Genomic DNA, 13,254 nt, shown 5'->3' on the forward strand with positions numbered 1-13,254 from the left:
CTCAAGACACTTCACGCTGAACGTACTTTCGCTTTCTACGGTTTCTGGAGAGGAACAGAAACCAGGCGAAAACTTTGAAGAAAAGAGAGAGAACTTTGGTGCAAAGCTAAACTGACATAGCATATAACCCAAACAAGAGGGTAAGTCCATTACAACGTGTTCATTAAGTAAAAACAGTTTTCGCTAACGAGTTGTTGGCGCTAAGCTAACGTAAATCAGAGATAAAGCTAACAAGTTGAAGGTAGTAATTTGACGTTGACGTATTTACCTAGTGGAATAGTGTACAGTAAGTAAATAACTCAATCCATATAGTTGCAATGTGTGTTCAATCTGCAGATGGCAGCTGGAGAACCTGCTGGGGAAACTGCACTTGAAACTCAAGATGAGGAAAGGAACCTTTCCGGAGACGAAACAGACGCCAGACCTGACCGCAGAGGAAGATTTTTGCTGTTTGGAAGGTGACGTCCTTTTCATGATTTACTGACGCTTTATGTGAGGATGGTCACATATACAGGACTGAGATGATAGTTTGTTCCATAAGCGGTTGACTTCACTTTAACAGAAACTATATGTTGACTGTAGTTTTCAGTTTCATTATTGTCCCCTCTGCTCTTTGTGTATCGACATTTTTTACACACGGAAGTTAGAGCAAAACAAGTTAAGGGAATTGAATTTGTCGCCTGATATAGTCTATGCTGTCCGATATTTTAAAAGGGATTCTTTCCTTTAATTATGTGTTGTATGACATAAACAAGACCTTGCTCATGACAGTGTTTGACTGATGCAATCCTGTTACCCTTTGTACTCTTGGCTACTTAATGTATCTCTACTGTGTTTCTGCTTAAGCCTTTTCTTTCACTAATTGCTTCCCTTAATAGCAGCCTTTATGTAGTTTGTGGTTTGTCCTTTTGACCCCATTTTCACCAACAAGAAGGAAGTGTGTTTTGTTTCAACAGCAAATTTACATATTAAATAGCGGTTTTGAAACTATTGACATAGTGCTACACATCTTCCAAAATAAACAAAATGTCATATATAATAAACATAATTTAATGACATCTTTTATGTAATTACCCAAATATCTACACTGATAAAATATTTCATGTTTTAAAAGTGGTAATTATTTTTCACACGAGGGGGCCACTTATTTTCTCATAATACTTAACTTATCAACCCTTGAAAATGAATCACCCTTGATTTGACACAGCAACCCAGTTTTGAATAGCCTGTTTAGTTAATTGGAGCAAGAAGTCGAAGCTTTTTAAAGTCAAATGTGGGACTGATGTCAGTCCTTAAGTGGCTGCTTAAAATTAGATTGTACTATAGCAGAGTTAAAAAAAAAAGGTTAGATGTGTTCATTATTTGGTGTGTCATAGAGTGTGGGTCCTTTTTACAATGTCTTGTGTCTGACTTTGTATTTCAAAACAGTGACTCAGCTAACCTGAGAAAAAAGTTGCCTCTGTTTGTTCCAGTTTGCCTCACAAGGTGGCACTGTGGACCTTCTTAGTAGAGAAACATTTGTCAACTGTTTCTTCCAGACACCATTTTCACCCCTAAACTATATTTTGAAGCATAAAACAACATAAAAAGGCCCCAAACATTTAATATTTTAAACAGGTAAAGTGCCTTTAAAAAAAATAGGCTACATTTTTTTTTTAAAGAAAAAACTCAGCATGTTAAGAAATTATGTATGCCTAATCTGTTTAGCGGCGTGTTTTTTTTTTAATGACCTGATAGCATACATTATCACCATTTATAGAAACATTACATAAGACTTACCACCTTATCTTCAGGTCCAGTGCGTGTGACATCTTCATTGGAAGAAGGTGTGACCAAGCATCAGTTTAGCTCGTGTGGCTCCTAAATCAAGCCATCCCATGTGATCTGAAAAGGAAATCCGTATGATATTATAGATTGTAATGATAATTGTCAGTATTTTTGAACTGGTTGGATTTTGGTTCAATCTTGCTTTTAACCAAGACTGAAGTGATTGAGAGCAAAGATTTCGCTACCCAGAAGTAGTATGTGTAAGTGTTCAGCAAAGCAGCTTTTGTTTTAAATTATTAAATGTTTTCTGGGTTGTACTTCTTACACATCCAGCTCTTAAGGTGAGGCAATTAGTCTCTCACGGACTGTATATCAGTACAGGTGGATTGTGTGCCTGTCAGCAGAGGAGCAACTTGTTGCCCTGTCTGACCTCAGCAGGGAGCAAGTGGAGGGGCCATGTGTGAATAGGCCTTTTAGAAAGCACTGGTGTGGTGGCGAGGCTGCTGACTCAGGGGGCTCACAGTGCGCCGCCCCTGTCCTCAGCACCCGCTAGCCCAGTCAGGTGTCCATCCAGCACAGAGAGCATGTCAGTATCCTAGCACACAGCCTAAAATTAAGCTGCCAGGTCTGGACTACCGTACTCTTTTGGGGGGGAAAAGGAAGAAACGAGACAAAACCAACACATTTCAGATGCAGAGTGGCGTGGTGCTTAATGACGAACCCAGGTAAGACGGACAAAACTGCCCGATATTCTCCTCAGCGTCCTGCTGCCATGTCCAGCCCACAGCAAAACAGAGATGCAGCTCTATGCCCACCCTTGCACAATTGTTTGGTACAATATGTTGGCACAATTTGCAGGTGGGAGGGGGGCTAGAAAAAAAGTTCTGGATCACATGTTTATTAGAATATGGCTGAGCTGCCTGTGACTGTACATGCATGAGACTGTAAGGGAGCCCTGCTGTGTATTGTTCCTGTGCTTGAGTAATTGATGACTCGGCTCTTCTGGAACACGCCTGGATTTTCTGAGCGCCCAATGGGCTTCTGTTGGCTTTGCTATCTGGATGCGTCTCTTAGAGAATGGAAATATGACAGGTCTGTGGGAATAACCTCTCATGGAAGATTAACTTCTCGCTCCATCTACATTGACATGGTTATGATTTTTTTGTGAGCGTAAAGCAAATATGTTTCCTCTCTGACCGGATGGTGGATTATTGCAAATTTGGATGTGACATTTATTTTCAAAGTTATTTGAAAATGTATGTGCTCTTCTGAGTAAGTGGATCCGAGTGAGTCAGTTTCATGTGAGTTTTCTTTGCATTTGAAGTCTTGGCATTTACTTGTGTTGATGCAGCGCTTATGTGTAGAAACCGTTTGGCTTGAAAAGCACTCTGTTATATTGTGTAACACCTAAGGGTAATTATTTAAAATGTAAGGAGAAGTGTTTTACTTTTGCAAGACGCTTTAATGTAAGATAAGAGTTCACATTACAGAGGGCTGTCCATTCGTTATTCTTAGACGCCTTGTTATATTCCTTTTGCTGTTAGAACTTGTGTTTTTTCTATTCTTGAGTGTTTTTTGTAATGAAGGAATGAGGTTATAGGTGTGATGTGAATTGTATAAATCTACCTTATATCCACACAAGTATAAGGCAGCTGAAGATCTTCTAAATGTAAAAGATTTCGCATTAGGTACAACTGGAAAACAATTGTAAAGCACAAGTTAAGGGCTTGGTTTTACTTTGTGACAATAAGGTGTTAACTGTCATTAATATTGTGTTTCTCTCTGCCTCTTTTAGTAAGAAGAATAAGGATGGCCAGAACCGGGAACAGGACTACTCTTCTGAAAGCCATTACAGAATTGTTTCACCAACATTCCAGTATAAGATGAGCCACCAGCGAGTGGGAAAGTGCATCATCATCAACAACAAAAACTTTGATGAGAAGACGGGTACAGCGAACAAACACATTGTATCATAAGATATAAGATCTACTTAAAAGATGGTGTATTCTAAGCAGTTTTTTCTTTCAAGGGATGAATGTACGCAACGGCACAGATCGAGACGCGGGAGAGCTCTTCAAATGCTTCAAGAGCCTCGGCTTCGATGTCTTCATCTACAACGATCAGACATGTGAGAAGATGGAGCGTCTTCTCAAAGAAGGTGAGTAGAAAAGTCTTCAACCTTTCTTTTATGTGGGTAAGTAACTATGTTGAAGTAGTAGGAATTCAGTCGCAACAAATAACTATATCAAAACATTTAAAGAATATTATTTTATCATTTCTAAGGGAGTACCTAAGTGGTGAATGGGCTTCCTGCCTTTTACACTCGTAGTAGCTTCTAGTCAGACTTTAAATGGTCATATACTCAACTGACAGTTTATCCGGTACTAAAACTAATGCAGTTTAATGAAATGACTGCTGCTTACCACCATGAAAGTAATAACGTTCCTTATATAACGGAGAGGTGTTGATTCAACTTAAAAGTATTTTGACATGCTTCAGTTTATGGTGCTGTTCACTTGTTTTGTGTTACATTGAGAAGAGAGCTGGATCTTATATATATTCTACTCACATTGATAGAAATGGGGTGGACAAACACTTCTTAGTACAACACATTACAAATCTGAATTAGAACTATGTTCACTCAGGAACAGTTCTTTTGTTTCCTAAAACCAGCAGGTCGGCCAGTAGGTGGTGCTGTTGTGTAAGTCATTACATAAATCCTATGGAAGTTGCCAATTGAACCAAAGGTTTAAGACTGATCAGTGCATTCTCACCGTTGACTTAGTGTAATGAAAAGATTCCTCTCAGCCCATATGTCCTTGGGAACACCAACAACCTTTCTTGTTTAATTTATGAAAATGACTTTTTAAAGGCTAATCGCTACATATTTTTGTTCAGGTAGAAGTGATGAAAGTTGGTCAATTACTTTCTCAGTCCAAACCCTTGATTTACCCACAGAATAGTTGCCATGAAAAGTATTTTCAAGGTCCTTTAAGGGTAAATGCTATTTATTTAAATGACTCGTTGAACTTTCCTCTAGTGTCAATATCAGACCAATAGTACAAAAGACACCTTAACATAAAATTGACCGTTATAAAGTGTAATTAGCATTTTCGTGTTCCCTTGCGAATGATCACTTTCCTCCAGTGTAACCGTCAAGTTAAGTTATATACTAATTCAATAAGTTATTTACTAATTGACAATTTAAAATCTTGCATAGTGTTATTTGAATATGTTTTACATTTGATGTTACATTTTAAGAAATTTGATACATGTAAATGTAAAATTAAACCCTTTAAGAATCTTGATTAACCAATAAAGTGCTAAATAAACCCCTGAGCAAACCAGGCAGCTACTGATATTATTGATTAATTTCTAAGTTTCATAAGGCCTGAGCCGAGCTAAGAGCTGAGTGTTTGTGTGTGTGTGTGTATGGGTCAGCCTCGGAGGAAGACCATAGTGACAGCTCGTGTTTCGCCTGTATCCTGCTAAGCCATGGCGAGGAGGGCATGATCTACGGGACAGACGGAGCCATGCCCATCAAGTCCATGACCTCATTGTTCAGGGGCGACATGTGCAAAAGCTTAGTCGGAAAGCCAAAACTCTTCTTCATCCAGGTACGGAGTTCCGAAGCCTTTTACTAATAAATGACGGTGTGATATAAAAGAAAGTGTGGCAGATTTGTCGAAGAAGTCACTTTAACAGTTCTTAAAGTGAGAAGTCAATGTCTTTTAGGTGCTCCCCACGGACAGATGATAGCTTTTGTGTCAAATCTTGCCCGCTTTTAAAAACAGTTAATTTGTAATTGCTTCACCAGGTCATCGTTGAGAAAGCTACTCAGGATCACAATGAAATGTCATTTCATTTACTTCACCAGGCTTGCCGGGGTTCTGAATTTGACGACGGTATACAGACAGATTCGGGTCCGCCCAACGATACCCTGGAGACCGATGCTAATCCCAGACATAAGATCCCTGTGGAGGCAGATTTCCTCTTTGCCTACTCCACTGTGCCAGGTAAATATCAATAAATACTTGACTTGTGTATCTGTCACACACCTGTGCTGTGGTTTCAGTGCTGACTCATGTTGGTGTTGCAGGGTATTACTCATGGAGGAACCCAGGGCGCGGCTCCTGGTTCGTCCAGGCGCTCTGCACCGTCCTCAACGAGTTCGGCAAGCAGCTGGAGATAATGCAGATCCTGACCCGGGTCAACTACATGGTGGCCACCAGCTTTGAGTCCTGGTCCGAAGACCCCCGCTTCAGCGAGAAGAAGCAGATTCCCTGCGTGGTCTCCATGCTGACAAAAGAACTGTATTTCAACTGAGCGCACTGTATGACATCACAGACTGACCGACTGTTTCAGGTACCGCCTTAACGGTCAAAGCATTCAGGGATCATTCAGGCCCAGCAGGAGATAGTTGGGCCCGGAAAAAACAAGCACTCCGCTTAAAAAAAAATATTTAAAGTGGCACTCCGCGTTCATGTGCTGATGGTGAAACTTCTTCCTCTTCTTCAGGTTATTCTTCGGGAATAATGGCGTCACATTTGAACTGATCTTTTTTTGACAGGCATGTGAAATATCAATGTTATTCCACCAGCCCGGAAAATGTGCTGCCACTTTTTGTGGGTTGGGGGAAAATCATATCTGAATATGTGTCTCTCCATTTTCCAGCATAGATTTTGAAAGGCTCTTGCATTTATTACATGAAATGGGTTTTGAATAACTGAAATAATTTGCATTTAGGGTTCTGAGAGAAGTCTCTCCAGAAATAGATGATATCCTGTCTGAGGCAGTCACCATTACAACGTTGAATCCAGGTGAATGTTTAAAAGCCTATAGAAAGTGTATTGAATAGAGTGATTGATTACAAAATCCTTTGATTGCCATAGGAGAGATGAAAGAGCCTCTGGAGGGACATCTGGAAAATGGATCAGATCATTTTCAGCTATTTGTGTTTCCACGTTTTCAGCTGTCAATTGTCAGAAAAACAGACGACAAAAAAGGCAACACTCCTCCGAGCAGAAACGTGACGGTGCGTTTGCCAAAGGCTCGGTGTTTCCGCCTTCCTAGCACGTTTCTGTTGGTAGCTGCATGCTGGCATCCTCAGGTTCTTTAATGTCCCAGGAAGTGGGGTAATGTAATGTTAAAGAATGTCATACACGTACTGCTAGGAAGGTGTGATCTTTTGCTGTGTAGTGATTAGTTCTGAGATTTTGGGTCAAGTGCATAGTAAATAGTCCACTCCCACAAAGATTATTTGCAATTAGCCAGTTTTTTCTCTGCCTGATGTTAAAGACTTTACTTGCTTCTTTTTTTTTAAATCAGAGTAAGTTAAGTTTGTGTATTTGCATATCATCAAAATGACTGTCTTTTAAGTCAGGGTCCAACAAATCAGTTTATGAATTTCCCTTATTTAATCTTTAAAGTTAGACATTCCTTTTTAATAATTTTATTAAATAATAAGATACATGCTGTAGGATTGTTTACACTAGCACAAGATCTTGAGAATGTCAAAAACTGTGTAGTAAATTTGGGAAATATCATAGTGTAAGGCTGGACTAGGGCCCAAAGCACAAATGCCACATAATTTCACTGTATATTAGTGTTGTACACTGTCATAACATACACTTCATCCTGGTTACAGTTGCCTAGCAATGTCTTCCTATTATTTTTTTAGTAGATCTTTGAATTAGAAATATTCAAAGACCCAAGTCAGAAAGAAAAACATATATTATTTTGAAGCACTTAGTGCACCCTGCCAAGTTTTTTAAAAACAACACAGCTTCATTTAGTTATTTTCATTGAGCTATAGGGTCGAATATAATATTTTAAATATTATAGACATTTGCTGATGGTCATTACAACTTACACAAAGTTTGTTTCTGCAATTACGCTGTGTTATCGTGCCAACGTCTGTCAATCACAGAGGCAGCTATTACTGGTGGTGATAAGTCTGAACATACACAATCCACATGTCCGCAATACACACTCTCATTGTTGCTGCAATGTTTTTACATTATTCACATGACTGCATGTGTCAGTGACGTAGGGGAAAAGTTCTGCAATATATCTTGATATGTCATTTTATTTTCCCTTTCACTCCTTGTATTTTGTATTATTTTAATCACACTTTTCAATCATATTTCTAGTTGCCAGGAGTGTGATCAGTAGTGGCTTCAGTTAGACACGTCCTCTTTATACCCAGTGCACTTGTCCAATCGAGCGATGTGGTGCCTAACCTGTTCTGAAAGGAGTGTTTGCTCCACTTGTTTTGGATTGGAATTTGAAAGAGGGAAAATGATTTCTTATGGTTACATTTTAAATGCTTTCCTGTGTTAAATGCTGTTGTCCTCAGGAATATATTTTTAAAAGATTTGGAAAAATGTATTACATTGAAACTATAATCTGGCCCATTTTTCTTTTCTAATTTGGGGCACTATCTTGTTTATACAATCTTCAACAGAGGAATTCTTATGTAAACATTTGATTGTATTAAACATAAAGACTTTATTCTCTAATGAGTTGTGTCATTTTTATTGCACGTTCATAAACACAAAAAAAGATTGAAATGCATGAATGGGTTTATTTATTTATTCTAACACAAAGAAGATGTTTGCAATCTAATGAATAGACTGAGAAGATTTTTCAGCAATGGATAAGGCTGGTGTCTTCTTTGTCTTTTTCCAACAAATATCACTCAAAACTGTTTTAATACTCACGCACCAAATGTTTATTAATATACAGATAAGTGTCTCAAAGAAATACACTAATCAATGTTTAAGCAACATTTGAGTAAAAAAATAAATGTTTAAGAAAATGACTTTGTCCTTTTGTTATTAAACAAGAATGTGAGACATGTTCAAAAGTGTTGTCGGATGACTAAAGCATAGTCAGTTTTGGTATTTTCATTGTATTTATTGACATTAAATAAATATATGCTTTGTGTTCAATCTATTTTAACAAATGATTTCTCAATCACAGAATCCTGTCCTTTGTAAATCAGCTATTCCCTGATTGATCATGTCATAAAAAACGCTTTGCTACAGTCAGAGGATCAGCTCTAACGTCATGTTAGCTTTGGTGTGTCCACTATAAGGAAAAGCATGAATGATCTGTTCATTTTAAATAGCTTAAGCTTTGAAGTTTCCAAATGTTGATTCGACTGTCACGCACTGTGCGCATCTGATGCCATGTCACAACATAAGAATGTAAATCAAGAAGCTGATGTTCATTCCCCACAATGCGACATATCCTGGCAATTTCTTCCCCCTGAGGAGTTCCCGCTCCACTTCAGAGAACAGGAGCTGACCGGGAAACATCACAGATATTAAGAGACTTCCAGTTTGTGCCTTCATTGTCGTGGCCAGGGCATAATGCCGGATGTAGGGTGTCCGTGAAGGTCCCAGCGCAGAAGCAGTGCAGCGGGGTCATAGTGTCCGCTCCTAGAAAGCACACCACCCCCCCGGGGAAGCTACAGTACACCCCGATGCGAGTGAACTGTTTTCCTGCCAGTAGAGGAAGTGTATGCTGGACTCCACCGTGCCAGGCTGTGTAGTCTCCATTAAAGTACTCCACGCACCAAGACTCTTTGCCGCGGCCCAACCACGAGTCCTCCTCTCTGCCTTTTCTCGGGATGCTGGGGTAGGTGAGCCCCAGCTCCCAGTAGGTCTTCCCCTTCACATCCACCTCCCAGTACTGCTGGCCCTCGCTGAAGCCCTCCCTGCTGATTACATTTAAGGTGGTTTCAAAACGGGAGGGAGTCTCTGGGACGTCCTGCCAGGTCTCTGTGAAGGTGGCTGAGTCGCCTTTTGGAGAGATGATCAGCTTGGGGTGAGCAGTGTCAGCGTCCAGGACAACATCTGCAGCATCTGTGTAACCAGAGACATTCAGTGACTCGTGTGTGACTCAAAGAAGTTGACAAGAACGGTATCTACTGATCGACAGTTTCCAGTGACATAGCCAGAAGCAATCATTTACATCTCAATCCACATGCTTGTTTTATTGGGTTCACTCACAGGTCTGAAACAGTTTCTTGGTGACGGGGACCTGGGATCTGATGAACAGCAGCAGGTTGATAGTGAGACTCAGAAGTTGTCCGCATTTGAACTCATCTATCTGAATCCGGTCCGGGTCAGTCAGCTTCAGAGTCTCAGATATTCTAATCTCAGAAGAAACAATACATTGATGATTCATGCACAGTTTAAATGTATGTTCTTGTCAATCTAATTTTGTAGCAAGCTGTTTTTTCAAGAAATGTCAACATACTTTTTCTCTGTTTCAGCGTTCTGTATGAAATGAAGAATCAATCATTACTGATCTTAATCACGCTGACAAAACAGCTCAAGACACACATAGGTAGGTTGACCAGAACTGTGAATTTGTGTTTACCTGAATGTCAATTTCTTGTGTTTTTTCATCAATCTTGGACAGCTCCTGGTCCAGTTCCTGAGTGAGGTGGTAGCACTCCTCAATCCTGTCCTCCACATACTTCTCTGTAGCCTCATACTCGGTGTCCAGCTGGGTCAGTGTAATCCGGAGATCCTCATCCAGGATCCGCTTCATGTCCTCGTACTTTTTTCTGATTTTCTCCTTCACCGCATCGGTCTTTTTCTGAGGTGAGAGGGCCATGTGAGTTCAAAGTGCCTCTGTCGTAGCGATTATAAGCAGCAACCCCTCACTCTGAGAACAACTGATTTAATAACTGTCCAACACAGTATCCAATTAGTTGAAGAATATAAACATATATTAGAAAATGGCAATTACCATTAATTCATATACAAATAATAATAATCTATATATAATCACATCTGAAAGAATATGAGAAAGACAGCAAATCCCTACAATTAAAAATGTGGAACAGGGAATTATTTCATATTTTTGTTTGAATAATAGAGGTTTCTGCCTAAGGAATAATCTTACTTAATTAATTTGAATTAAATTATTAGGAAACAATTAAGTTATCAACAATATTCATATATCACAGTCTACAGAGTGCAATAAACAAAGAAACCAGGTTATGTAGGTTAAGAGAAAAAGGCTTTGTTAATGGAAAGGCACAGGACAATGGAACAAGGAGGACTAAATAAACTACAAAAAACAGATAAAGGATATTGTTCAGCAGAGCTTTTCCGAAGTCAAAATTAATTTAACCTTGCAGGGAGAATTCTGCGGTAGCACAAGGACAGGCTCTCTGTTAGCCCAAATCGAATCATAAAAGTTTTAAAGAAAGCATGGACCTACAAATCTCATCTCTTCAGTTCACAAAGGACACACTGTGCATTTTTAGGAAGATAATGTTCACAGAAAGTGACTGTTTCCAACAACCTTTATTAAATTGTATCTTGTCTATGAATTGTATGAGGTACATGCCTCCACAATGCCACCATGTGTGATTTTACAGGTGATGGTCTGCTGACCTGCTGGCTAACAGCAAAAAGAAGGTGACAAATAAGTGAGTTATGAGAGATGTCAGAAAGCAAGTTGTACTGTATTGTATTTCAACCGGGTTTAAATATATTGGACTTACTGTTATCTCTGCTTGCTTAGCTGCCAGCTTCTTCATTCTGTAGGCGATGCCATCTCTCTGTCTCTGCAGGCGCTGCTGATGTTTCAGGAGTAGTTCCTTTGAAATACATGAAGAAAAGGATCAAATAATGCAGGTAAAGGAAACAAAAGGCTAAGGTTGGTGGGTCAACAGTGCTTTCCTTCTCAAAAAGAAACCATATAACCTAATTTCTTACCATTTCTGGACAGTATGGGTGTGTAGAGTTAACTCCACTGACCGGTGGCAAGACGACCATGAGGGTTTTTATAGACCTGTCACAGATGTAAAGGCTATGTCAGGGGGAGGGGGGGGGCACAGGGTGGCCTTGTCTGTCCTGGTGCTTCAAGCATTCGCCTTGGTTTATTAAGGAGACAATATGACCCTAACTTACAAGACAAGAGGAAGAAAACAAGGTTCCTGGCAGAGAAGGGCAAACGGCCATTCACATTTTCCGCTTTGAGAAAGAGTTATTCCATGTCCTACTAAACATAAAGCCCAGAGGAGCTCTATTTATACCGACCTGACACTGACCTTGATGTTTGTATGTGAGCATGTGTGTGTGTGTGTGTGTGTGTGTGTGTGTGTGTGTGTGTGTGTGTGTGTGTGTGTGTGTGTGTGTGTGTGTGTGTGTGTGTGTGTGTGTGTGTGTGTGTGTGTGTGTGTGTGGGTGGCCTACATGAACACAGGAAGTGTGTGAAGTTTATGAGACATTGATCTTTGTTGTGCTTTATTGCAAGAACACAGAGTGATTGAAGTGCATCTTTACCCTGGAGCAGTTACATTTGCCTGAGCTGATGCCTGCTTTAAATGCATGACCCATATGACCTTTTACGTGCATAGCACAAATGGCACATGCATAAGTAAAAGCAAGGAGAGGTCAAATGCAGGCAAACACATCTCAATATGAGTGCTATTAACTGATCACACAGACTGACATGCTCATTTGCAGCAGATACATTAAAGAATCAGTGACAGCTGAAATAGAAAAAGGACTATAAAGACCTGAAATCGGTATATAATTTAAATGTTGAATTTAACTTCCAGAAAGATGAATCAGAAACGCTTCACTTTATACCACCCTGCTTATTTCTAATTCATAAAAACACATGCTCATAAAAAACATGTCTTTCTATTTTATGTAGGACATAAAGACAATTAGGTTAGGATTCTATTTTGCAAATTTGCTGGCATGAATATGGTTCTTAAGTTAAGCGTCTAAAAATATCAAACATTTATTTCCTACTGTTTTAATTGTGTCTTGTCAATGTGAAATTTGAGCCTAAAAACTTTACTTGGCACAGCCTGACTTTCTGTACATCTCCCATCTACTATGACCTGGCTCAACTCTCTCTACATCCTACCAAAACTCCCCTGTGTCTTTGGGTAACACCTAAATCCATGTCCATAAACACTAATCAGTCTTCAAGAGATATTTATCTTGTGCATAAATATAAATCTCTTGGCATTCTCTTGGCAAGCGCCTCAAATTCCCAATCACTTCATCACAAAGACATTTCGCGGCCTGGAATTCTGCAGCTCAACAACGTTTCCTTTAAAAGCAGCAAGGAACCAGAAAGTCCAGTTCCTTGTTCTCGTCAGACTTTGCCAAGGACGATAAAGCACCCAGCTTCCTGAACACTAGTTGACAAAGAGAGCGAGGGGGCAGAATCTGGTACACCTGAGGTAAGAATCTTATGTTTGTTTTCCTGTGAAAAAAACTGTTATCAGTGATTCATGTGACATAATTCTTATTTTGCATTGATTTGTGTTGTGAACTTTAAAGTTAATTTGCCAGCACATGTTTGTTTGTGTTCAAAGGTGAGTGTTAAATTCTGTTAACATCGAACAAAAAGTATGATGAATATTCTTTAGTTGTAACACTGCTGAGATTCTGTTTGTTTATACTTTTAATCTTTTTAATTAATGCCGATTTGGCTTTA

At 39.5% G+C, this 13,254-nt stretch overlaps 3 protein-coding genes and 1 long non-coding RNA gene across 10 annotated transcripts in view; 3 read left to right on the plus strand and 1 right to left on the minus strand.

The window, feature by feature from the left end:
- casp7 (caspase 7, apoptosis-related cysteine peptidase) lies at positions 1-8,280 on the plus strand. Its single transcript, XM_034107472.2, has 7 exons — positions 1-140; positions 337-458; positions 3,563-3,714; positions 3,797-3,925; positions 5,209-5,384; positions 5,645-5,783; positions 5,867-8,280. The coding sequence occupies exons 2-7, from the start codon at positions 337-339 to the stop codon at positions 6,091-6,093; spliced, it is 945 nt and encodes a 314-aa protein (XP_033963363.1). The 5' UTR covers positions 1-140; the 3' UTR covers positions 6,094-8,280.
- LOC117464789 (E3 ubiquitin-protein ligase TRIM39) overlaps positions 8,087-13,254 on the minus strand; it is a 6,519-nt gene continuing 1,351 nt past the window's right edge. Inside the window, exons 2-7 of the mRNA XM_034107471.2 lie at positions 11,511-11,586; positions 11,297-11,392; positions 10,159-10,380; positions 10,036-10,055; positions 9,786-9,928; positions 8,087-9,638 (exon numbers count right to left, since the gene is read on the minus strand). Of these exons, the coding sequence (XP_033963362.2) occupies positions 9,061-9,638; positions 9,786-9,928; positions 10,036-10,055; positions 10,159-10,380; positions 11,297-11,392; positions 11,511-11,586 (1,135 nt within the window). The 3' untranslated portion in view covers positions 8,087-9,060. The remainder of the gene's footprint in view (positions 9,639-9,785; positions 9,929-10,035; positions 10,056-10,158; positions 10,381-11,296; positions 11,393-11,510; positions 11,587-13,254) is intronic.
- Positions 9,610-10,284, plus strand: LOC117464791 (uncharacterized). The gene is made up of 4 exons (XR_004554123.2): positions 9,610-9,696; positions 9,788-9,900; positions 10,052-10,125; positions 10,201-10,284. It is a non-coding gene; the product is annotated as an uncharacterized lncRNA (long non-coding RNA).
- The window catches only part of LOC117464788 (pleckstrin homology domain-containing family S member 1-like), a 15,113-nt gene continuing 12,167 nt past the window's right edge, over positions 10,309-13,254 (plus strand). For 5 of the 7 annotated variants that reach the window (XM_071206821.1, XM_034107466.2, XM_071206826.1 and 2 more), the window contains exons 1-4: positions 10,309-10,385; positions 11,171-11,221; positions 11,317-11,429; positions 12,793-12,997. The gene's annotated coding sequence lies outside the window, so the exon portion shown is untranslated. The remainder of the gene's footprint in view (positions 10,386-11,170; positions 11,222-11,316; positions 11,430-12,792; positions 12,998-13,254) is intronic. The other 2 variants (XM_071206823.1, XM_071206824.1) reach the window with 2 other exon arrangements.

Source organism: Pseudochaenichthys georgianus, chromosome 19, assembly GCF_902827115.2.
Source record: "Pseudochaenichthys georgianus chromosome 19, fPseGeo1.2, whole genome shotgun sequence".
NCBI lineage: Eukaryota > Metazoa > Chordata > Actinopteri > Perciformes > Channichthyidae > Pseudochaenichthys > Pseudochaenichthys georgianus.

Coding starts and splice junctions, on each gene's coding strand:
- casp7 (XM_034107472.2), top strand. CDS start 337: ATGGCAGCTGGAGAACCTGCTGGGGAAACTGCACTTGAAACTCAAGAT. Junction 459..3,562: donor AGATTTTTGCTGTTTGGAAG/GTGACGTCCTTT, acceptor TGCCTCTTTTAG/TAAGAAGAATAAGGATGGCC. Junction 3,926..5,208: donor GGAGCGTCTTCTCAAAGAAG/GTGAGTAGAAAA, acceptor TGTATGGGTCAG/CCTCGGAGGAAGACCATAGT.